At 43.5% G+C, this 25,283-nt stretch overlaps 2 protein-coding genes across 16 annotated transcripts in view; one reads left to right on the top strand and one right to left on the bottom strand.

Moving 5' to 3' along the window:
- The first annotated feature begins 3,561 nt into the window (after positions 1 to 3,561).
- Positions 3,562 to 8,564, top strand: MRPL16 (mitochondrial ribosomal protein L16). The gene is made up of 4 exons (XM_006091823.3): positions 3,562 to 3,732; positions 4,059 to 4,124; positions 6,723 to 6,871; positions 7,906 to 8,564. Exons 1-4 carry the CDS (start codon positions 3,678 to 3,680, stop codon positions 8,389 to 8,391), a joined length of 756 nt encoding a protein of 251 aa, XP_006091885.1. The 5' UTR covers positions 3,562 to 3,677; the 3' UTR covers positions 8,392 to 8,564.
- Positions 8,565 to 8,835: 271 nt separating this feature from the next.
- Positions 8,836 to 25,283, bottom strand: part of STX3 (syntaxin 3) — a 44,882-nt gene continuing 28,434 nt past the window's right edge. For 5 of the 15 annotated variants that reach the window (XM_023756538.1, XM_023756539.1, XM_023756540.1 and 2 more), the window contains 8 exons: positions 23,703 to 23,777; positions 22,547 to 22,614; positions 21,059 to 21,167; positions 20,109 to 20,182; positions 19,778 to 19,912; positions 18,217 to 18,327; positions 16,664 to 16,777; positions 12,072 to 14,050 (listed from right to left, as the gene is read on the bottom strand). In XM_023756538.1, coding sequence (XP_023612306.1) covers positions 16,694 to 16,777; positions 18,217 to 18,327; positions 19,778 to 19,912; positions 20,109 to 20,182; positions 21,059 to 21,167; positions 22,547 to 22,614; positions 23,703 to 23,777 — 656 coding nt within the window. In that variant the 3' untranslated portion in view covers positions 12,072 to 14,050; positions 16,664 to 16,693. Of the gene's footprint in view, positions 10,423 to 11,476; positions 14,122 to 14,980; positions 15,166 to 16,663; positions 16,778 to 17,992; positions 18,104 to 18,216; positions 18,328 to 19,777; positions 19,913 to 20,108; positions 20,183 to 21,058; positions 21,168 to 22,546; positions 22,615 to 23,702; positions 23,778 to 25,283 lie in introns of those variants that run through there. The other 10 variants (XR_002830051.1, XR_002830053.1, XR_002830052.1 and 7 more) reach the window with 10 other exon arrangements.

Here is a 25,283-nt window from a genome sequence, read left to right on the forward strand (position 1 = left end):
ATTTTATACATTAAATGTAGATATATATCTATAATCCCACTTCATATCCTATATTATAAAAGGGCGCAGGCCGGGCTGAGGAACCCCCTCACCCCCCAGTGCATGAATGTCGAGCACAGGGCCTCTAGTATAATTTATATATTAAATGTAAATATATCTATAAGCCCATGATATATGTTGATATGTGTATATATGAAAGCTTTCAAAGACAGTCAAAACCCTAATCTCTGCTGGTAGGAGTCAACACTGACATCCTTCATATCATATCATACCTACTAGTAAAATGTACCTAACTTTGACTCAAAAAAAAATCCCAATTCTGAAAGTTATATGAAGGGAAGAATCATAAGTGGACACAATATACAAGAGTCAACATGATGGGACAATTAGAGAATGAACCTTAGATATGCAGCCTCAATACACCTCTTAATGCTGAACCCCAGTCCAGACAAACGGCCCTGTCACAGGTCTCCCACACTCCACCCTGCCCCCAGCATCTCTGAGCAAGAACCTGCTCTCTGGTAACAGTCTGGCTCCCAGGAAAGAGAGGTGTGAACTACACAGGCCCAGGTCCCCATTCCGAATATACCTATAAGGTAAGTCACTATACCCCCAAAAAAAGGCCAGAACCATTACCAGAGAGCAATGAAGGAACCCTCAGGGAGTGGTGACTAGTGCTCTCTCATAACATATCATAATGTTTATAACATGGAAAATATGGGAACAATCGGTATATCCAACAGGAAAGCAATGGATAGGTAAACCTTGATGGAGCCCTATGAAAAGGTACTTAAGTCATTAAAATTACCCTAGCCAATTTGGCTCAGAAGATAGAGCATCAAGGTTTCCAGGTTTGATTCCAGTCAAGGGCACATGCCTGGGTTGTAGGCTCAATCCCCAGTAGGGGGTGTGCAGGAGGCAGCTGATCAATGATACTCTTTCATCATTGATGTTTCTATCTCTCTCTCCCCCTCTCCCTTTCTCTTTGAAATCAATACAAATTTATTTTTTTTAAGTCACTAAAATTCATGTTGAAGATAAACACTTGCTGACATGGCAAGAGGACATAACATTATATAACATCGCCCATGCCAGAGAGGTATGTGGTTATCTCTGTGTGATGGAATTATTGGTGACTGACTTTGTTTGCTTTTCTGTTTTATAAATTTTCTCCATTCGATACATAATCTTTGAGCAACTGGAAAATAGAGAAAAATATTTTAAACAAAGATTTTTTTTCTTATTTAACCAAAAATTAGGCAATGAAAAGAATATGTGTGTTTGTATGTGTGTGTGCAGGTGTAAGAGATCTGCCCCCAACTTTTGCTCTAATGATAGAATTTAGAGAAGCAAGAGTGGCATGGGGACAGTGAAGAGAGGGAATCACAGGTTGGTTTCATGTATGAAAATCTTGTTTTTGCTATGTGCCTAGTAATTAACTGTGTGTTCATCTGTATCTGCAGGGGTGAGGGAAAGGGGAGTGATATTGACCTGGGGTCTACTATGACAAGTTGTAATTCCTCCTTGAGAAGTTTCTTCATAAAATGTAGTCTGTGGTCATTATTGCATAAGGTTTAATGTCCAAGACAACATTCCGTTTTTTTCAGTGACTATTATAAATACTTTTGTGACCCCTACTGGCCATGGCTGGTAAAGCCTAAACTTTCTTTAGGAGCGTGGTCAATTATGCAAATTTGTGAAGAAGCAGGGGAGAGAGGAGGGAAGATTGCTATCAAATACTTTTGCTCATTTAAAAATTATATACACACCGAAACTGGTTTGGCTCAGTGGATAGAGCGTCGGCCTGCAGACTGAAGGGTCCCAGGTTCGATTCCGGTCAAGGGCATGTACCTTGGTTGCGGGCACATCCCCAGTAGGAGATGTGCAGGAGGCAGCTGATCGATGTTTCTAACTCTATCTCTTTCCCTTCCTCTCTGTAAAAAATCAATAAAATATATTTTTTATTAATAAAAAAATAAAATAAAAATTATATACTGCCCAACCAGTGTGGCTCAGTAGTTGAGCTTCAAACTATAAACCAGGAAGTTATGGTTTGATTCCCTGTCAGGGCACATGCCTGGGTTGCGGGCTCAATCCCCAGTGTGGGGCATGAAGGAGGCAGCTGATCAATGATTCTCTTTCATCATTGATTTTTCTATCTCTGTCTCTCTCCCTCTCCCTTTCTCTCTGAAATCAATATATTTAAAATAAATAAAAAAACATGTATTCAATTGTACTTGCCTTTAACCAGATAGATGAATTGCATATAGCAGATACATGACTGAAAATAACACTGACAAGGAAGTGGAACTAAATACATGATTCCTTAGCCCTTTTCAATTTAGCCCTTATATTTCCTTGAAATAGCAAAGAATTTTCCTCTGAATTGCAAATGGCTTCGTGATTAAGAAGAATAATTCTGGCAGGAAAATAAAAATGGAAAAAAAGAGAATGAAGCGTTAACAAAAGGTTTTAAAATTTTGTCTTGAAGACAAAACACAGCCAAAATGGTATTGTAACATGAACTTGACCAAACACATATAAAGATATGTACTAAAAAGACAATAATAAAAATGGTGTAGCACTAATTTCAGATCAGTAATAATGTGGGAATAGAAAAAATTATGTGGGAATCCAGTGTGTGTGTGTGTGTGTGTGTGTGTGTGTGTGTGTGTGTGTGCGCGCGCGTGCGCGCGCGCGCGCGCCATTTACGTCAACGGCCAGATCTGGCACTAGGCTACTGGATTCTGTTATCTCTTATTTTAAAATAAGAAAGATTAAAAACTGAGGTGCTAGATATCTTTTATGCAGATGGAAAAAATATAAACCCTAGGGGCACTCTAGAGAAGTGGTATAATGTAGTGAATCATAAGGAACTGTGAAAAATAATATGAATGAAGCCACTTAAAAATGAAGTTGGAGCTGAGATCTCAGATGAACTGCCTTGAACTTCTTATTCCTCAAATCTTTGGAAGCTCAAAACCAGGCAAAACAACCTTTTGACTGGGCCTACAGCAGCACTGTATTCCAAACAAGTATTTACAATGATAACAGGAAAGCAGAGATTGTAACCACTGGACTGAAATTTAAACGCATTCTTTAGAATTAGCGTCACTGTGTTCGTTGAACTGCACCTACAGAAAGTCCTTTTCTCTATTCATATAATTATTCCCCTTTCCTTTCTCATAAATACCCCTTGCCTTCACCCCCCCAATTAAATAAAACACCATTTGGGTTTCTGCCTACATCACTGCTTCCCAGAATTACAATTCTTTTTGGATCTCAAAGGCTTATTGCCTCTCACCTACCCTTTTTTACTTTTAGGTTAACGGAACCAAATTGCTACATGAATCCAGGTTTTCTCAGCATTGTAATCCCCAGAGAAAACACCCGCTCCTGCCGCCCTTATCTAGGAAAAGACCCCAGATTGTATGCTGACCCCAAAGCGACACAGGGGAGCCCTTCCGGACCAGCAGGAGCCGGAACCCACGCGCAGAGGTTTGAGTTTCTTCCGCTTCCGCGGGGTCTCTCTGCGGAAGGGACTGGCGCAAACGCAACTTCCTGCCCGACTGGGCTGTAAAGGCGGATCCCTGCGGGGCGGTAGAGCACCGCACTCGGGGTCAAGGTAACCCCCGTGGTCGCTGTGGGGAGCCCGGCGCGGCTGGACACGCGCAGCCATGTGGCGTCAGCTGGCCCGCGCCAGTGCGCCTCTCCTGCGAGTGCCTTTATCAGGTCAGAGGCCCCCTGGGTCGCGCAGGCAGCCCCCCTTTCCGCCCCATCCCTAGTCCTGTGGGTCTCAAGCTCAAAGAACGCCCTGCAGGTGGTTGCTGAAGCGCTGGTCTGGGCTGTGCTTTGCTGCCGCTCTTCCTGCCTTAAGATTCGTGCAAAAGGGTCCCAGCCGCCTATCGGGTTGCGCCGAGGGACCTCCGGCTGGTCTCTTCGGGCGCCTGAGCCCCGTTTGGTGGAACTTGCGTCCCACCCTTCAAGATGCCTCTGTCAGGAGTGTCTTTGGCCCTGGCCTTGCCGCCTTCCTGGTTTACTTTGATTTGTCTTTGTAGGTTCCTGGGCAGCCCCACCCGCCAGTGCTGGCCTCAAGACGCTGCTCCCGGTACCGACTTACGAGGGTGAGCGCTGGTTTGTCGTTTTCATGTTTGTAAGCCTTTTCTCTGCTAGAATCCAGCGGAGGGTAAGCGAAGACGAAGGACTGTGTGCTATCTCCATTCACTCGTTCAGTAAATATATATTGAGGGCATACTATATGCCAAACAGTGCTCTAAATACTAGAGCTAAATCAAAGAACAAGAGACCTCAAAAGGTCCCCGCTTTTAAGCAAATACATGATGGGATAGCTCTCCCAGGGCCCACCCCTTAGTGAGGGCTAATTGGCCTCAAATTTAGACTTTTGCTGTTCTCTCCAAATAAGATTATACATATTTGCAGTCACTTAACAAGATTATGTGAAAAGCATTCATTTGTTAAATGTAAATATTTAAGGTGAGTCACAATTTTGTAAATCTTATTTACATTTCTTCTTTTAAATATATTGGAAATCTCAAAATATTAAAGGGACCTCTGAGAGCCTTATCTTTTGTTAATCTACTGCATGTTCGGGAAGTATGTGTGGACTTGTAGGGCAGAGAAAGCATTACTGTTTCTCTGTAGCTTCATATAGAAACTTGGGGGTGGGGAGGTAGAGGAGAGGGGACAGTTTTTGTGGCTCTGAATAGCCTGTTAATAATTTGACATTTCATTGAAGTCTCCTGTTTTATATTTGACTCCACTGTAGACCCATGTTTGTTTTACTGTAGAAATGTTTTAAATGACTTACAAGTTAACTTTTTTTAAAATATATTTTTATAGATTTCAGAGAGGAAGGGGGAGGGAGAGAGAGAAACATCAATGATGAGAGAATCATTGATTGGCTGTCTCCTGCATACCCCCTATGGGAACTGAGCCCACAACCCTGGGCATGTGCCCTTGACCAGAATCAAACCCTGGACCCTTCAGTCCAAAAACGCTCTATCCACTGAACTCAAACCAACCAGGGCCAAGTTAACTAGAGGCCCAGTGCATGAAATTCATTCACGGGTAGGGTCCCTAGGCCTGGCCGGCAATCAGGGCCTTCTGGCTGCTGGCCGGGTCCTTCCTTCATTCCGTGCCGCCCCCTGGTGGTCAGCACATGTCATAGTGAGCTATCGAACTCCCAAGGGGACACTTTGCATATTAGCCTTTTATATGTATAGACAGACATGATAAAGATGTAGTGTATGTTGACCTGCATTTCAGCACACCTACCCTCACCCAGCAAGCTGTTGCATATTGTAGGGTATGTGCAAATCTCACCTTTAAAAGCCCCTGCCTAAGTAAAGGAAAGAGCATTGATCACAGAAGTCTTAGATTTTAAGTTCCCCAAGAATGGAGCAGAGCAAAGTTAGATATTTTCATGTACTATATAGTATTCTCTCTACTACCCCCATTAACATTCAGAGAGGTAGTTTAGTTTTGTTTCAGTTTTTTAAGTGTCATACTGTCTGGCTTTGCTGTTTTAACTGGATGACCCTGACCAAATATAAAATGTCTCTAGGCCTCAAGTTCCTATTCTATAAAACGGAGATTAAAAATACTACCTGCCTCATGTTCTGTTTCTTGATCTGGGTGATATTTATTTGAGTGTGTTTACGCATTCTTTTTGTGACAGTTCACTGTGCTGTGCATGGGGGGGGGGGGGGGCTTTGATATATATGTGTAAAACCTTAAAAAGTTCAAAAAAATTTTAAAGAAAGCCCTAAAAAATACCAAGGCTATAAAGTTGTTTTAAAAGATTAAGTAAGATAATGGATGTAAAGCATTCATCTAAATTCCAACACTAAGTAAAAAAAAAAGAAAAAAGAAAGAAAGAAAAGAAATGTTGGCTAGTGTTATTCTGTGAGTCTTGCATCTCTATACTGCAGTGGTTCTCAACCTTGGCTGCACATTAGAATCACCTGGGAATCTTTTTAAAATCCTGATTTCTGGGCCTCATCATCCAGAAATTCTGTTTCTTTGTTACTAATGTTGTGGCCCCACCCCATAGCAAAGAAACAGAATTTCCGGAGGATGAGGCCCAGAAATCAGGATTTTAAAAAGACTCCCAGGTGATTCTAATGTGCAGCCAAGGTTGAGAACCACTGCTATACTGTCTCAAACGGTCCCTTTTAGAGTGTTAGGCACAGAATAGGCCAATGATGGCGAACCTTTTGAGCTCGGTGTGTCAGCATTTTGAAAAACCCTAACTTAACTCTGGGGCCGTGTCACATATAGAAATTTTTTTATATTTGCAACCATAGTAAAACAAAGATTTATATTTTTGATATTTATTTTATATATTTAAATGCCATTTATCAAAAAATCAACCAAAAAAATGAGTTCGAGTGTCACCTCTGACACGCGTGTCATAGGTTTGCCATCACTGGAATAGGCAATTAATGAATGCATTTTGGTTTGAAGGCTAAAACTTTGCTACCTTCAGAAGTTTAACAACATTCACATTGATCATTGTCATAGCCAAAGGATTCCAATAATAAAAGCATCCACAAGAAAAACCTAACATACTTTAGAACTATTGTTCCAAAGTAACTTTTATTTAAGACTTTCACCTGATTGCTTCAAATTTTTCTAGAAAGAAAATTAATCTTTTGAGATGTGTAGTATCACTTATTCTTAATTATCCATGTTCCTTTTAGATGTTTCCATTCCTGAAAGGCCCAAGCTTAGATTTGTTGAAAGGATGCCACTTGTGCCAAAAGTGCGAAGAGAACCTAAAAACTTGCGTGACATACGGGGACCTTCAACTGAAGATACTGAGTTCACAGAAGGCAATTTTGCAATCTTGGTGAGTTCAGCGGCAAGCAGCTCTAGGGTGGAAGCCAGGGATTAACATAATCTCATACTCTTTGAGTCTCTTCCTTCACAGGTTTTATTAAAATTGCCACCAGTTGTTCTTTAAACTGATGTGTAACACCCAGTAAATATTTGAATTATTATTATTTTTTTTTAATGTAGAGTGAAAATAATGTAAAAGCAGGGGGGGAAAGAGGCTACCTAATTTATCCCATAATCATGAGATCTTTGCAGGCCTCTGGAAAAATAAAACTATCCACTATTTAGGATGTGAGACAATTGTTTCCTTACTTACTGAGTAGCTTCCATGAAGACTTGATGTCAGTAGCAGCAAAAAGGATGTGAACTAGGCTTTATTTCCCATCAGGCAGCCAAAGCGATGTTTTAAAGTCCTCTTCCCACAACCCCAAGATCAGCCCCTGCCTGACTACCTCTCAGACCCTCCTGTCCACTCTTGCCTGCCCATTCCTCACTACTCCAGCCTCTCTGGCTTCTCACACTCCAAACCTTCACCTACACCAGTGGTCGGCAAACTGTGGCTCGCGAGCCATATGCGGCTCTTTGGCCCCTTGAGTGTGGCTCTTCCACAAAATACTGACTTCTGTGCATGGGCCATGAAGTTTCAATCGCACTGTACATGCGCGCCCGCACGTGGTATTTTGTGGAAGAGCCACACTCAAGGGGCCAAAGAGCCGCATGTGGCTCACGAGCCACAGTTTGCCAACCACTGACCTACACCATTCTCTGCCTGGAATACTTGTCTTTTTTTCCTTTGGTTAGTTCTTACTGTTATGGCCTCACTCAGTTTTAAATGTCACCTCCTCAAAGAAGCCTTTCCTGGTACCCATTGAAGTGGGCCCTTGTTCTCATTTCTTACTCAGTCCTAGGCTTTCCATGGTACTTATTATAACTCTTATTTTCATTTGTATGTTGAAACCACAGTTGCTATAAAAGAAGACATAAGAATACAGCCCATCTAAGATATCTAAATCCCCATGTGCTTCTAATTCTCCCATTCACTTTTAGGCACTGGGTGGTGGTTACCTCCACTGGGGCCATTTTGAAATGATGCGCCTGACGATCAACCGCTCAATGGACCCCAAGAACATGTTTGCTTTATGGCGAGTACCAGCCCCTTTCAAGCCTATCACCCGCAAGGGTATGGGACAGCGTATGGGGGGCGGCAAAGGCGCCATTGACCACTATGTGACTCCTGTGAAGACTGGCCGCCTCATAGTAGAGATGGGTGGACGCTGTGAATTCAAAGAGGTACAAGGTTTCCTCAACCAGGTTGCCCACAAATTGCCCTTCCCAGCAAAGGCTGTGAGCCGTGAAACCCTAGAGAAGATGCGGAAAGCTCAAGAGGAACGAGAGCGTAACAACCAAAACCCCTGGACCTTTGAGCGCATAGCCACTGCCAACATGCTAGGGATACGGAAAGTACTGAGCCCATATGACCTGACCCAGAAGGGGCGATACTGGGGCAAATTCTACCTGCCTGAACGTGTGTAGTGAGAATATGAGAAATAAATGTACAGAGAGAAGGAATCTACGTATTTGTGCCCCTCAGTTACCTTGAAAGTCTGGGTAGCTCTGATATCATAACCAAGGAGCCGCATACGAGTACTATAGATGAAAGTGCATTATATTTATATTAAATAAAGTTTCAGTATCACCTCTGGTTATAACTTCTCATTGGTCACTCTTAATCCCTTAAATGATTAAGAAAGAGGCCTGATGGACTTGGGAGCTCTGGTCCTCCCTGGCCATGTGGTGAACATCTTCAGGACTAAAGCAGGTGTTTGCATCTCCCACCTCTGATGCAAGTCAGACTTAGTATCTGTACTTCCTTTTATATGTACACACTTCAGGAGCTAGTTTCTAAGACCTTTTACTAGTTACAAATATAAACTAACATTTTTTAAAAAGCAAAGAAATAAAATGACAGTGTATGGGTTAATTCAACAAATATTTACTCATGCCCAGCTACCCATCTTCTCTCAATCTTGGGGGTTGGGGGCAGGTACTGGGAACACACTCTTGCCTTTTAGCAAAAGGAACTGAAAAACAAAAGTTAGAATTGTGTGGCCTTTCCTAGATCTGAAACTGTTTAAGGAGGAAGAGTACCTGGCTCTATCTTTGTATCCCTGTGGGTTCTAGTACAGTGCAGTGTGCCAACAGGACTTGAATAGTTACTGCTGTATAAATGAGGGCCCCATGGTTCCAGCTTCCTATTTGCATTTGCCAAGATTAATCTGTTTTTCAGGACTAGCCAGCAATTCTCTATCCATTCTTCATGCTAAAGGAAATACAAATTGATAGAAACATTAAATCATTTGCTTTTGAAAGTGGGTAGAATAAAATGTCAAATATTTTTATCCCACTTTCTTAAAAAGTTGACATCTCCCACAAAGAAAATAATTTACTTTCAAAAGTACAAATTTACGTAAACAGTTGAATGGTCCTTAAAAGTTGTATGCTATTTTTAATGTATTTTTAATCACTTGAAATATCACTAAATTGCATAGAACAAATGTGAACCTTGAATTGGGGACAGTGTTTGGAACAGTTTCTTGTACACACATTGCTGCATAGTTTCAGTTAACAATGTGGATTGGGTAAGAAGGAAGTGAGTGATAGCCACACTTCACCTTTCTGACCTAACATCTTCATCTCCTTCTTTAGGATTCATAGAGCACACTATTGATGACTTAGGAGTTCAACCAAAGTATAAACCTGTTTTGGATCCATGTTCAGTTATTAAACCACAACCCTGGGACCAACCATCTTAGCAGGGTGAGAGACTGTTGATGGCTCCACCATCCATAGGGAAAGGACTTTACAGTATAAGTTGTAAGGGGGATCCTGTTTTGTTTTTACATAAGTAGATCAACCCATTCCAGGCATTTTATGCAACCTCTGATACTAATAAACCATTTTCCATTGGTGGCTTAATGGGTTTAAGAGTGAAATCCAAAGACTTATGAATAGAAAGCAGAGTTTAGTTACAGGTAATTAAGTCAACAGATAGTGGAGCACCTCTGAGTGGCCTGCACTGTGCTAAAACTGAGGACAGCAGTGAACAAGACATGCCTGGTGCCTATCATTAGGCACTTCACTTTAAAGACTAGAGGGCCCTGAAGAAGGAAGCAGATGTAGGGTTGGTCAAAGGCGAGACTTAGAAGAACCTGAAGAGCAGAAGTAACAAGTGCCCAAACCTGATCAATTGATCCCGATGAACTGGGTATGCTACAATATCTGCTTTTATTTCCTGAAGAGGTGCCTGTTACCCTGCAGTCGGTTGCTTCAAACCAGCTACGTATTTCTGTACTCCCTGTTCCTTCATCACTGCCCGCTGCCCAACTCTGTATTGTCACAATGTCTCCCTTTGCATAACTTTCAGTAGGTGTTTGATGCCCTGTGTTATAAGAGGTTTCATAATGGAAAGAGGAGTCACTGTTGAGGAATCCTTAGTGAGAAGTGATGGCACCACAGAGGTGGACGGAGGATTAAAAATGCCAGTCGAGGATCCACCTGTGAGGGCTGAAGGAGATAATAGAAAGTGGAGGGGGAAAGTCAAAGATTATACAGCAAGTTGTTCAAGGTCAGGATCACAAATCCCTTTTCTACAGGGGTAATGGGCTACTCACAAGGCTACGTTAATATGTCCTCACCTTGTAAAGGAGAAAATTTATTTACATGAGGTTTACTATGTGGCCCTTTTCCAAAGAGTTTAGGGTGCTTCTAATACAAGAACTGATTATCCTTTGGCCATCCCTAGATGGCAAGGCCCACATTTTGCTGCAGTGGACCAGTGGTCGGCAAACCGTGGCTCACGAGCCACATGCAGCTCTTTGGCCCCTTGAGTGTGGCTCTTCCACAAAATACCACGTGATGGCGCACACGTACAGTGCGATTGAAACTTCGTGGGCCAAGTCGGTTTTCTGCCTGGGCGAGTCTATTTTGAAGAAGTGGTGTTAGAAGAAGTGGGGGGTGTCGGTTGGGTCGGGCGACGGAAGACGCGGCGCAGGCGGGCCCGCGGGAGGTACGTTCGCTGAGGTCGACCCCTTCCAACTCTCCCATCCACACTCATCTATCTGAAACAAGTATACAAGACGAGTGTGGATGGGAGAGTTGGAAGGGGTCGACCTCAGCGAACGTACCTCAATCAGATTGAGGACATTTTTAGCAAAGGCCAGCTTAGAAGTACCCTAATTAAGTTAATAACAATGTACCTACCTATATAGTTTAAGTTTAAAAAATTTGGCTCTCAAAAGAAATTTCAGTTGTTGTACTGTTGATATTTGGCTCTGTTGACTAATGAGTTTGCCGACCCCTGCAGTAGACCAACACCCTTAGAGAAAGCATTCTTCTACCAGACCAGATTGCCACCTTTGTCTCCCTATCTACCTACTACCAATGCATCCCTCACTCACTTTTCTCACTATGAAGCATCTCTCTCATTAGCTTTCTCCAAACTTCATCTATTCTAACACCTAATCCCACCCAGACTTTGGTGACAAACAATGAATGCCCTCAGGACACACCCATTTCAGGTAAGTGAAAGCAGGCCTGACCCTCCCCACAGATGGCTCACCTTTTTCAGGCAAATATGCCCCCAATGGTAGAAGCTAAGATGATCGCAAGGATGATACAGCAGATCATGATCATGATCTTCTTCTGCTCATCCAGACAAAGAGAGAAAAAGCACATGAGAAACAACATCACTGTGCAGACAGAGTTCCCATGGAAGGTAGACAACGTGGATCAGGACATGTAAGGGGATATGAAGGAAAGGGGAGATGGATCTGGCTTCCAGAACCCAGAGTGTAGGAATGTTCCTTCTAAGTGAGAGATTTCAAATTCAGTCAACAGCTATCTTGGAGGATAGCTGTTCACTAGTAGTATGTGCTGCCAGCTAGGTACCATCACACTGATTTACCCCAAATCCTCCTAGAGCCACTACACTCAATGAGTGGGCCAAACTCTTTGGGGGGAGCACCTCAACTCTGAAACTCAAATACAATTACATTGCACTCTTTGAGAGTTGAAACATTTTCAAAAATTAGAACTTCGGATCCATCTCACCCAGCACATGTTTAAAAAATATTTATACCCCATTCCAAAGCCTAAGCTCACCACATGGTGGCGCCCAACCACTAAGTATTTTGCAGGCAAATTGAGACAACTGGTTTCACAATCAATATAAAGTCATTTATTTTTAAATAGCAATAAAATAATCATGTGTACTTTTTAAAAAATACAAACAACAACAAAAACCTTCACTTATATTGTATTCCAAACTATAAGCCCCAGACCTCAATCTCAGGAGAGCAAAAGCCTGTGATTAGAGCTTGTCTGGCCTTGCTGTTAGAGCCAGTCCACTTCAACTTCATAGCCATGGGCAAGAGGCATCCCCTTGGCTCTGTCTGAGTGCTGGACGATGACTGGAAGTAGCTTTTACAAAGGAAGCCAATGGGCAGTGCCTGGATGAGGGTGCTCGCCCTGCCCTAGAAAGCATTAAAATCAATGCTGAAGTATAAATCAGACAGACTGGCAGAGACCAGCAGGGAATCTAAGAGGCTCAAAACTGGGCCAGCACAGTCATGACACTTGAAAATTTCCCAGCTATTGCTTCCTCACTGATGAGATTATGGGAGACAAAGCACCTGTCAAGCTTATTAACCTGATAGAAGGAGGAGCTACCCAGTAGTTCCTGGTGTCCCCCAACAGACTGGGCCCTGGAGACAGGACATTCCAGAGGTCACACAAATGATATCAAATTGCTCTGGGCAAGCCTAGCCTAGGCAGCAGATAGTGAAAGGTTTCAAAACTTTCCACATATCTGCTAACCAGAAAAAACTTAATGGAGATCAACTTAGTCCTCACCCCAAAGACCTACGATTCTCCCAGTCATCATCCAGAACCAGCAGGCTTCTCCATGACATGGAAAGATCCTACTTCTACTATGACTCATTTGCAGGTAAGCAATGTCTCTTACCTAATTTTTGGCCTAGCTCGAGGTTGTTGGGTTTTGTTTATTTTTGGTGTGGTGTGTGTGTGTGTGTGTGTGTGTGTGTGTGTGTCTGTGTTGTTTGTTTTTTGAGGTTATATTCTCCACTTCTAGCTTCCTACTTCATGAGAGACACATGAAGAGATATATACATCAGCCAATTATAAAAATTTACCTGGAACACATGAAATGAGTGACGGATTGCTGGCACCAGTCTGAAACATTTCCAGAGCCAAAGACTCAAGCACCTTGTTCCTGGCTCAATGTTAAATGCCAAACATTTTTTTAAGTAAAAAATATTTGGCTTCAAGGCAGTGGCTTCACAAAGCATCACCCTTAACAGTGGGCAACCAGTTTCCAAGACTCAGCCATGAAAACTAATATCCCATCTCCTCAGCCTACATAAATGGTAACCTCAGATGACTGCATCACACTGGCGCCACCTACAGTAAACATGAGAGAATACAACACAGACAAATACCGAAGTTGGCCACTAACCTAAATATACTAAGAGCTTCATTTAAGGCTGAATTTCAAGCAAGTCAGCTCTCAGACCAAAATGACATCTGCCAATCCCTCATATTTTCAGGACACAGGGACAACAAACTGTGAGGACTGGGAACCTGCCAGGTAGAAGACTCAAGTCCAAACCTTACTATTGGAAAGAATCCCTTTGCTTTGTTAAAGAAACCCTCCTAGGAAAGATACAATGCAATTTCTGGGAGAAGAATGACAGTCCATGAGGTAGAAATACAGCACCTTGGGAAGATTTTGAATAATTGGCTTTCCAAGGTGCAAGGCAAAAATTTGACACAGTAGAGGGAAAAAAGAGAAGCCAGGCTGGTTCAGACACTGCAGGTTTTGAGGAAAACACAGGGTTGCATCAGGTAGATTAGACTCCTCCAGGGCTAGATGGTTTGCTGCGTCAGGTCCAAGGATGGTTACAGGAAACAAAGAAATGGGTCCCATCCTCTTTCGGGAAGGCCATTCAAACTCCATTCCCATCTGAAGACAAGGTGGCCACACCAGGCTGGAGTAGAATCGGGCTCTAAGGGAGGCAGGGGAAGGAGGAGCTGATCAGTGCACAGGATGATGTTGAAGGGCAACATTAAGAATCAGCCACAAACCTAGAAGGTGGAGAGGAAAGATCAGAAATACCTGAAAAGGGGAGAATAATGGGAAAGTCAATGCTAAACCTGAGAAATCCAATAGACACACCAACATAGGACCTGAAATGAAAAATCCCACTGTATAAGAAACAAAGCCCTATGATGAGAGGGAAAGTTTTTTAAATCTCTAGTCCTTTGTCTAATTCTTCACACAGGCTGTCACATACCCAGGACTTGTCAGTGGGGAGGCACAATCACATGTTGGAAACACCTATTCTACTGTGGAGCCAACATCAGTGCCTTTCAAACACATGCTTCAGAAGCTTTCTGGGACTCCAGTCTTCTTTATGACTCTCCTTACACTCCACTTCTCTCAGAGGGCAGAAAGACACAGTGAAAAGAATATGGAAAAGCTCAGGGCTCATATTATGGCTACTCTGCCTTATGAGTTGTGTGGACCTGGGCAAGTTTCTTAACTTATTGAGCTTCAAATAACTTTCCTGTCTGAAAATTAGGTTAACAATCTTCTCCTAGACAGGAGAGTAGCTGCCACACAACTAGGAATGAGAAATGTAAGTTGTCTTCCTTCTCTCCTGTTCAGAGAACTCTCTCCCTCAGATGGAGGCAGAGGCGAGGCCTAGTAACGCTCAGTCCTGACTTTATTAGGGAATACGGATGGAATACCCTGCAGTAAGCAACTTAGCATATCAACTAAAAACAATATATCAATTAGTCTCATTTAAAAATGATTCATTTACATTCTGAATTCCTGGAATTAGGAATGGTAAGGGGCAATATGAATTTGCAAGACATCTTTCATCCAAGGATATGGAAATATATGCCTTTGCTTAGTTTTAACATCCTTTCCAGTGATACAGTTAAGAGAGCAAAACTTGAACTTTAAAAGCAAACAGAAACAATGGCTAGACTCCAAATTGGGGGGGGGGGGGAGTTAATTAATTACTTAGATGTTGCTCACCTCACTGCTGATTCTCTCTCCAGAGGTAGGCGAATGTTTAGAGCTATAACAATCTGACTTTCAGACCCTTTAGTTACATGGAAGGAGGAGGCAAGAAATATAAAGTGAAGGATTGCCTCTGGATATCAAAATGGTAGTATGTATCAAGTCTTAAAAATACTTCTATTACCTCAGGAACCCAACTTCTATGAATTTATAATATAGGGAAAATAGAAATGAGAAAACTATTACATAAGTTAGTCATAATGTTAGTAATAGCAAAACAATAACAAACCTCCAACATTGGGGAAATGTAACATAATTAAGAGTATAGTCACAATCTTGTGTTGAAAATCAGATTTACCGAACCGGTTTGGCTCAGTGGATAGAGCATCGGCCTGCGGACTGAAGGGTCCCAATATAGTCAGAACCATGTAAAACTATATCTGAATGTGTAAACATGCCACAAGGCTTTCAACAATATTAAATGTTAATTCTGTTCACCTTTTCTGCATTTTATAGTTTTTAAACAAAAATACTATATTTTGCCCTAGCTGGTTTGGCTCAGTGGATAGAGCATCGGCCTGTGGACTGAAGGGTCCCAGGTTCGATTCTGGTCAAGGGCACATACCTGGCTTGCAAGGCTTGATCCCCAGAAGGGGGCATGCAGGAGGCAGCCAATCAATGATTCTCTCTCATCATTGATGTTTCTATCTCTCTCTCCCTCTCCCTTCCTCTCTGAAATCAATAAAAATATATTTTTAAAAAAATACTATATTTTATTCAGGAAAGTAATATTCAAGAAGTCACTGACTTAAGAGTTTTAAGTTTTAACATTCCCAATAACTAGATCATTCCTATCATGCTACCACTATATACATGAAACCTTGATTCAGGGGTTAGCCTTATTCTTTTTACCAGATTATAAAAGAAATTAATAGGCTATATTTTAAAGTCACTATCAACTAGGGTTCTCTAGACTTTGTAGACGATGATAAATAGCTACCTTGTTGTACAAAGAGAAACTAAGATGTCAATAAGGACTCCCATAGGTCCACTATTAGCTGTATGTTCAAACTTGGTTGTATTACTTTTCTCTTTAAGCCGAAGTGTCTTCGCCTGTAAAATGTGGATAATAATAGCACCTATCTCATAGGGTGTTGTGAGGAGTCAGTGTTATGTGTATATGGTGTTCAGTACATTGTCTGGCACAATTCAACATTCAAAAATGTTAACTACTAAATCATTCACGATCCAACCAGTCAGCCACAAACAAACCCCTACAGACCCCATTCCCAATTCAAAACTTCATTTACACTAAAAAGAAGATGAAAAAGCAAAGCCCAACATCCATGAAATCCAGTAAGAATTCAGAAGACAAAGCCCAGATCCAGAACACAGACTGTACCCAGCACAGGAGCATGCTTGCTGGGTAAGGGGAGTGGGAATGAAGTGCTCAGAGAGACCAGGAATGGCAGTGAAACATTAACAGGCAAAGAGTAGGGACAACCAGGAGACCCAACCCACCGACTGCAGCCAGAACCCAAGAACAGAATTTTAAAGAGATGATAGAATGTACAGACAACTGAAAGTTTTAGCAAGTCCAAGGACAATCACAAGGCGGAAGAAGTGGGATTTAAAATCCCAGGCTAATTTGTCAAGAGGAAGTCAAAAAAGAGTCCAGAAAACCTTCCATTTACTTACATTTCAGTGCAGCAGCCTCTTGGGCCGCCCTTATTTCAGCCCAACGGAAAGTCCAATAACCAATGCTAAAATGCCCAGCAACACAACTACTACCACAATGATAATTATCAACTTCTGGAGAGGGATAAGAGAAACAAAAACAAGGCATTATTACACACAGCCAAAAGCAATAATAATTCATCTAAAACCCAACCCCTCTCACCTCAACATCGAAAGCATCTTAGCAATTCAAATAAAAAAGCCTACAGCCTATATGAAGACATTCCATTAGGACATTTTATACTTATCAGATTACTTCTTGGCTAGCTATATATTCTAGATGGAAACACAGAGTTTCTATCAGCTCTCAGCACACACTGCTGTCCTGCCCATGTGGACAGACATAAGAGCAACTATCATGGAGTCGCCACGCAGCAATAGGCCAAGATATAAAGTGATTCATCTTTTATTTTCCAAAGGGGGTGCAACGATATTTTTGACACAGTCCTAATGTCAAACTCTGTCCTTCTCCTCCCTAAAGCACACGCCCACCTGACAGCCCCAGTGACTGGACATCCAAAAGCAAGAGTATGGTCCTATTGTGAACCAGCCTGGATTCATCATGTAAAGTAACGCCCCAGCTTCCCAAATCCCTGCGCAAGCAATAGGTGAAGTGAGAAAACAAGGAACTGAAGAACAAAAATATCAGAGCCCAGGAGGAACAGGAAAGAAACGTCTAAAGAGCAAGCAAAAGCCAGAGAGCTGGCTACCAGTCAATGGGCAGAGAAGCCAGAAGGCCTCCAGCATCGGGGCACCAGAAGGAAGTGGGTGGGGAGATAGGATGGTGTGGTGGGAAGAGCATGATTAGGATCTGAATCTGAATCCAAGCTCCTATGCTGACTAGGTGGCCTGAAGCCAATTCGCCTCTGACCCTCCTGTCATCTATGAAGTAGAACTAATAGGTGCTCCGTAAGATACGCCATGTTCACAACAATCAGCACAGCACTGATTTCCTGGTAGAGAAAGGGCAGGGGTGGGGGGAATCTTGGGCTGCTTGAGTGGAAGAGAAGGTTTCAGAGGAGTCAAGTATAACATTTGCCCAGGAGCAACACCCGGGCAATCGCTCCACCCTACAGAACTGCCTTCAGTGTGGTTCTGGGGTGCGAGCCTGTGAGCCAGATCCATGAGAGGCACAGCACGGGAAGGAAGGACAGCTAGTCTCTAGGAGAGGCTGACACAGGTGTTTGGATGAGGCCAGGACAGAGAGAGAAGGCACAGGTTCAAGGACACAGATGGGGATAACTGGAGAGAGGAGAGGCAAGTAGGACCAGCTGGGACTAAGGCGCTCACCCTCCGAGCTTCACTCTGATACTTGACAGCTTTTTTGGTATCGGTAACGGCTCGCTCCACGAAACCCACTGACTGGTCCATGTTGTTCTCGATACGGTCAATCATGGCTCCCTTTCCCGGGATGCAAGAAGTGGTGGCAGCAGAAGAAGAGACAGAGAGAGGGAAGAAAGAGCGAGAGATAGCGCACAACATGGACTCTTCCCTGAAGGCGGCGGGCGTCTCACCTTCCGGGCCTGCCCCTGGTATTTCACGGCTTTTTTAGTTTCATCCCGTGCCTTCTCCACGTGATCCACTGTGTGCATGACATTCAACTCTATGTTATCTAACATCTCGCCCTGCAAAGAACAGACACTAGTCACACTTAATAACTGTCCCCCTCCCCCAGACAGTCCTATCCCCACATCATTATCTTCAATGCCAAGGGGAGCATCCAGAAAACCTGATGTGTGGCCTTCAGAGGGCACATGCCCACCTTTTCCCCTGATTTACCTATTACCAGGCTCCTGGCCTCTTCCTGGTCATTCAGACCTGAATCAAGTTCATTTGGCTTGAACTAAGTTTGTTCAATACCACTGAATGGTGCCTGGCACACAGTAGGTACTCCATAAATATCTGAGGGTGGGAACATGTACTTTCTCAGAGATATTCCCAGGCCCCTTAAGTGACACACTGGGTTCACCCAAGCTATGTGGCTAAGAGACAGTGATCTCTTAAGAAGATTCCCAACCTATTTCCCAGCTATTACTTCCTGACAAGAAGTGCTCTTATTACAATTAATTTCTGGGCACCTTAGGATGGGAATTCCCCTCACCTACCTACATCTTCCCTCAACTCGACCCATCGTTTTACAACAGTCTGTCAACAGGGAAAGGCACTTACCACCACTTGGATCTCAAACCAGCTCCTCGGCAAGGCAGTGTGGGGAGAAAAAGGAAAAGTGGGGATGGAAGGACTAGCAACATGGTCTCAAAGGCCAGACTGGGAGGAGGAATGGCACTGAGCCCTGAGCAGGGAACTAATGTCAACTGCCAGCCAGGCAGTGCTCGGGCTACAGTTCAGTTCTGCAGTCCTTCAAAGGAAGCAGTTCTCAGTCCTGTCCAGCTGGCCGAGCAGCTGCAGGTTCAGTGATATCGGCACGACACCACAACACCGGGCTGTGTCTGACTATGTGAAACTAACACTGCACACAGGAGACAGAGACTCGCATCCCTGAGAAGTGTGCCCAGGGACAGAACAAGCTGTCCAGCTAAGCACCATTTGTGTTTCAAGTTCTTATGTAAATACTGTGCTATTCCTTCATTCACTTTATCATCTACTCTTGTTTCTGAGCCAAAAGTGGCAACATTTTTGGAAGAACAAATATAGAATAAAAAACAAAAATGGAAAATAATAAAAACTTCTATTAAATCTAACTTTTCACCAGTGAAACAGTTTATATCAGGAGACTGTTTTAAGGCATCATCATTAAGAACCCATTATCTCTAACTTTAAAAAGCAAATAAAAATAGAACCTGAGTCCAGAGGAAACTGGGCACTTGAAAGATACTTATAACCCCATATTAACTAGAAATGACTGTGAGGCCAAAGTACTAAAAAGAACGAGAAGCCATGTGTCAGGGTCCAAGTGTGCATTCCTTTCCCTGGGATACTGGAATTCTGTTTCTCCTTCAAGCAAATTCTGATGATGCTCCCTCACCTGGGTTCTCATATTCTCTTCCTCACCATTTTCAGAAGTACCTGAGCTTCCCTCTTATCCCTCCCACACTGATACCCGTGGCCAGTTACCTGATTCTCCACCAGCATGGCGATGTCCATAAACATGTCATGGAGCTCCTTGATGCTGCTCTCCAGCCTCACGATGTCTTTGTGCCGTCCCTCGATCTCACTGAGGGCTTGCTTGGAAATCTGAGAGTCAATGATCTACAAGAGGCCGCACAATGACAGGCCATCAGCCACCATCCCCTGCTGTAGCCTTCACATCCCCTCCTGCCCAGCTCCTCACATCCCCTGCCTCCCTGCACCTGCAGCCCACCCTTCCCTGGCTACCCGAATGGAGCTCCCCAGTGGCCTCCCTCCTCTGTGGAGGGGCATACACCCCAGCTCCCGAGTCACTCACCCCAGAAGTGAAGATGGCAGGGTTTCCACTCTCCAACATCTCCTCCAGCTCCTCATCTGTGGTCTTCTTGCCGGCTTTATAACAGAAGCAGAGCATCGAATATAAGGTCAAAACACACCATTTCAAAAGTTCCCTGAAGATTAGGAATATGGTAACTCCACTATAAAGACCATGGCCTTTACAACACTCTCCCAACATTCTCCTGACTCATCTGTCCTCGATTTCTCCCTTAATCTGATTCATTGTTAACATAATCAGCAATTATCTTCCTGAAACATATACCTGATCACATTCTTCCCAGCTCAGAACATTGACTGGTCCCATCACTACACCTCAGAGACCAAGGCCCTCAGGACAAGGAGTCAGTTCCTGGGTGGACCCTTCCTGCATCCCCATTAACCTCTCACTGTTATTCCCAAATGCACACTTTCCCCAGACCCTGGACAACCTGCCACTCCTAAATACACTTGTGTTTCTTTCACAACGTCCTTGTTCCTACAGTTCTTCCACTTACAGGGAGCTCCCAGCCCCACCGCCCCACAGGGCCCTGAGTTCCACGTTACCAAATTCCTAAAGAGCACAGCTTCATTAATGTCCTCGTTCCTCACAGCAGCTAGCATCACACCTTTTATTTCATAAATGGTCTTTGCTATCAAAAAGACAGCAAAAAACATCTTGAGTCCCCAGGAGAGCCATTGTTTAGCAAGTGTCTCCTCTCTACGTATAGGAAACGCTGGCCTCCATAAAGACAAAATTGCTTGGGCCTGATAAACACTGAGCCACCTTCAGCCTAAGAACCAGCATCCAGGGAGTGTCCCGGGCTTGGGCACAGAATATGAGATGGAAGCCCAAGCATGGTTGCTGCTCCTTCTCCCCATATCTCACAACTGGGGCAGACAACCATGTGGCAGGAAAGCGTGAAGAAGCACCACGAAATTTCAGACACGCACTGATTTCGAGCTGCCGCTGGATTCGCCCTTTGCTGCGTTCACGAAAGTCCACTTGAGCCTCATTGTATTTGGTCATCACCTCCACAAACTTCCGGGAGAGGACAGAGTGCTGTGGGAAGAATGTCAAATGCAGTAGGTGAGGGAGGGGGGAGGTCCCTAACTGCTGTAGAACCCCCACCCCCAACACCACCCCACATAGCTTCATCTCCAGCAGCACTGGCCTTGGAACGAAAAGACTAATATATCAGACTCAACTTTTTGGTGTTCTAACTTTACACCAATGGGAGATCCACTGATCTTTCCAAAGCCTGTCTTCAGCAGGTTTACCTGCCCTGCTGACCTCATGTGGTACTTGTGAGGCCAGACGAGATACTCTGTGAATCTCAGAGCCCTGCACCCACATGGACGAGGAGCATTTTTCTGGCACAACTCTTGGCCTGCTTTCTAAAGCTGTCAGATTCCCTTTCTACATCCCATACCTGCCAAAGTCCTGAATTCTTACTCAAACTCTTCTCCCCAACTCTTTTTGCTTCTAAATAAAAAAGTGAATGCATTCACTCAATAGCCATTAAGCACCACTGGTTTGAAAAATCACCAATATTTATACTTTTTCAAACCTACGACCACTGTGAAAATTCAGAAACAAAATCATTGCAAAAACCCACCTAGCCAACTTTCCTCTTGCCTCTTCCCCCCTCTGAGCCAACTTTCAAACTAAAAGACTTCAGCCTGAAGCAAATACATACAGGTGACTCGATCATAATCAGAGTCCCTAGAAAGCAATGGGCTGCCTCTCTTCATGTTTGTCCTTCATCCCTACCTCACCTCCATCGCCACCAACACACACACCCACACACACCATATACACCAACAAACACAGATACACACACCTGCAGACCCACAGACACACAGAGAGACACACATACCCTGAGCCTGTCTGTCCATGTGGACACTCTTACTCACCCAAGGCCCAGCCTCCTCTGGCTACCCCCAATTCTTCCTGAGGTCTTATAATGCTAAGAACATATGCAATAGATTATGTATTCTTACACTGCCTTCCATAACAGGTTCCTTATGCCACCTGAACATCATGCTAGTTCTTCAAGGACAAGGATCATTATCTTTGATGTCCACCAAAGAGCCTAACTCCAAACTGGACAACTAATGACAAACAATCTTTAGAGAGAAGACTTCAATTTCCTCCCCTGTAAAACAAGGAGGCATACAAAATCCTAAGCTATGTTTTTGGGAGCCCTAGGAAGTTCTTCAGGGACCTCCTTGGAGGAGAGTATCAGAGTGGCCAGGAGGGCTGGACTTCAGCCCTGTTCTCTACTTTAACCTGGACAGCTCCTCCTTTCCAGTTCCCAGTTGAGTTCCAAATAAGAATTGTACTTAAAAACAAAACAAAACAAAACAAAAACCCTGAGCTAAGAAAAAAATAAATTAAGAGATTAAACTAGATGATAGTTAAACCAGAGAAAGTCCTACCTGGGATTTTCGAATACGAAGGTCTGCAGATGAGCGGACCTCGTCTTCTTCAATGTGCCTCTCCATGCCTGGAGCAAAGAGATAGATTATTCCAGCAACACACCTGCTGCTCTCCTCTGAGAAACACACTGGTCAATACAAATCTCCTTGCTCATTCTCACACACCCAGCCCATGGAGATGGAGCAACAGGCAGGTACAATCTCTGAAAGTCAGCTCACATGTGAGCCACAGGACTTGCATTCCACACCCTTTGCTATTACCAGGTATTCTTTGGGTATATCTTAGCACAGCATGAGCCTTAGTCACCAGGAAACTCAGTCTCAAACCCTTGTCCTGCCACTTACTAGCTGTGTGACTTTGGGAAAGCCATTTCACCTTTCTCAGTATTCCCTCACCTATAAAATGGAATACATATAGCACCTCCCTCACAATCCTGATGTGAAGATTAAATGGGACTGCGCACAGAGTGCCTGGCTCAGTGGCAGACACACCATCATTGCTATTATTGGAAGTTGCTACTATGACCACCACCTCTATCCCCATGAAAACAAGTACAGTGATTTGTTTTGAGGGAAAAAGAAATAACTTGGGCTGAACAATGCTGATTTAACTCTCTGACCAATAACATACATTCACCAAAAACACTGGACAGAGATGCAGACCAGAGCCATTGAACTGAGAGACCTTCTAGGCCCTCAGAGGAATTAAATCTATGACATTGCTCACTGAACAATGCTCTAAACTGAGGGGTGGGGCTAAGGTAATGGCCAGTGATATACACCCCCAAGAAATGTCAATAGACTAAATAATATATTGTGCATCTATATATCTCTACCATTACTATTCAAATGTACATAGGTGCTAGGGAAACAGAGAAAGGCAGAGCTCCTTAGAGAAAGCTGCCAAGTCACACAACTACTCAGTAGCTGAGAGCACACGTCAATGCCCATCTCTTAACTTCAATTCTGCACTCTTTCAAACACAGTCATGATCAAGAACAGGCAAATTTCTGGGGAGAGTGCCCAAACCACAGGCAAAAATAGAACAAGTGGCTTTGCTTCCACCAGGATGAGTTTTGATCCAGGAGATTTGGACCCTGTGGATGTGACACAGATAGTGGTGGGGGCTGGCTTGTTCCCTTTACTCCCTTCTTACTCTTCAGTTTGTTCCGGACGTTGTTGGCCCTTTTCTTGATTTCAGTCGTGAGCTGCTCTAGGTCATCCTTGGTTTCTGGGTAAACAAAGGCAGGTATGATCAGTTAGAAAAGACTAATTATTAATGCCCAGAGCAATATTTATTCTAGTGTGCTCTCCATCATTAGAATCATAGAAAGCTTACTTTTAAAGGCATTTTCCAGGCATTCCATCCCAGACCTACAGAATAAAAACCCCCAGGGTTGGATCTCCACCATCTGTCTTTTTAACAAGCCTTCCCAAGTAATTCTCCAGCACACAAATTTTGAGAACCTTGTTTTTAGAGGAAATAATCCAGTTTACCATAAGGGCTTCCATTTAGAAGGGAGAATAGGGTTTTTATGGGACTTCTGAGGAGAAAAGAATTCCATGTTCATCAACTTAGAATCAAGCATATATTTATGACACACAATGCTGTCCTAGGAGGTATGGAGCGAAATGAGTATTAGCTATGACCACCCTACAGCACCTACTACAAGCATGGAACTGAGATAGAAACTAAGTTTTCAGAGAAAAGATATAGAGCCTGCCTTCAAGCTGTTCAGGGTCTAGTGGGGAACAAGGGACAAAAGGGACACCGTTGATTGCAGTTCTAACATGCAGTGTGGATTAAGGTGTGAGTTCTGATCAAGGCATGCATGGGATGGGATGGGATGGGATGGGATGGGATGGGATGGGGTGGGATGGGATGGGATGGGATGGTTAGGAAGAGCCCACTAGCACAGCTGGAGGGACCTGGAAAGGCTTTTAAAGACAGATGATAATAGGACTGAATCTCAAAGAAGGACTAAGAGTTAACCAGGTTGGAAAAGAGACTAAGACTGAAGTCTCAGGGAGGAAAAACAATATATGAAAGACCTTTGGGGACAAGAAGCATTTGGGGAACAAAGTTTGGTCTGGCTACAGTGTGGGTAACATGGGAAAGGATGGCAAAAATGTGGCCAAGACCATGCCATAGGCTCTACTAACATCTTTCAACTTTAATCTTTAGGTAATAGAGAGTCACTAAAAAAGTTGAACAGTAACAAACTTGTTCCTTGTTCTTATGGAATCTAAAATATAACCCTAAACTCTACTCTAAAAATTTGAAATAATTAGGGGGGAAATTTTGTCCATGCTGGTAACAAACAGGAGATTAGTGATGGGAGGAACTGATGTGGACTTGAACCATTTTGTAAAGCCTCATGAAAAAATAATGGACTTGATCTGGTAAGACTTAGGAGATAGCACAAGCAAAGGGGCAGAGGTGGGGCTGAGATGAGGTTCATTAGAAGCAGGAAGAGTCACTGTCAGTCATGAGCAACCAGTTGGGAAGTAGAGGAGTTTCACTGCATGGATTACGTGGGACCATGAAGAGAAGAGCTGACTATGGTTGAGCAGGATGAGCCCAGATAGGGTAAAGGAGGATGGGAGATGATATGATGTGTACACTGGTGGAATATAATGCATATGTACGCTGCCCTGCTGTTCACAGAGGGAAGGAAAAACAAGATTGGCTCAGCCCCTATGCCAAGGGTCATCACTGGGTGACTCATCTCTGGGT

This window comes from Myotis lucifugus, unplaced genomic scaffold (assembly GCF_000147115.1).
Source record: "Myotis lucifugus unplaced genomic scaffold, Myoluc2.0 scaffold_97, whole genome shotgun sequence".
In the NCBI taxonomy this organism is placed as follows: Eukaryota; Metazoa; Chordata; class Mammalia; order Chiroptera; family Vespertilionidae; genus Myotis; species Myotis lucifugus.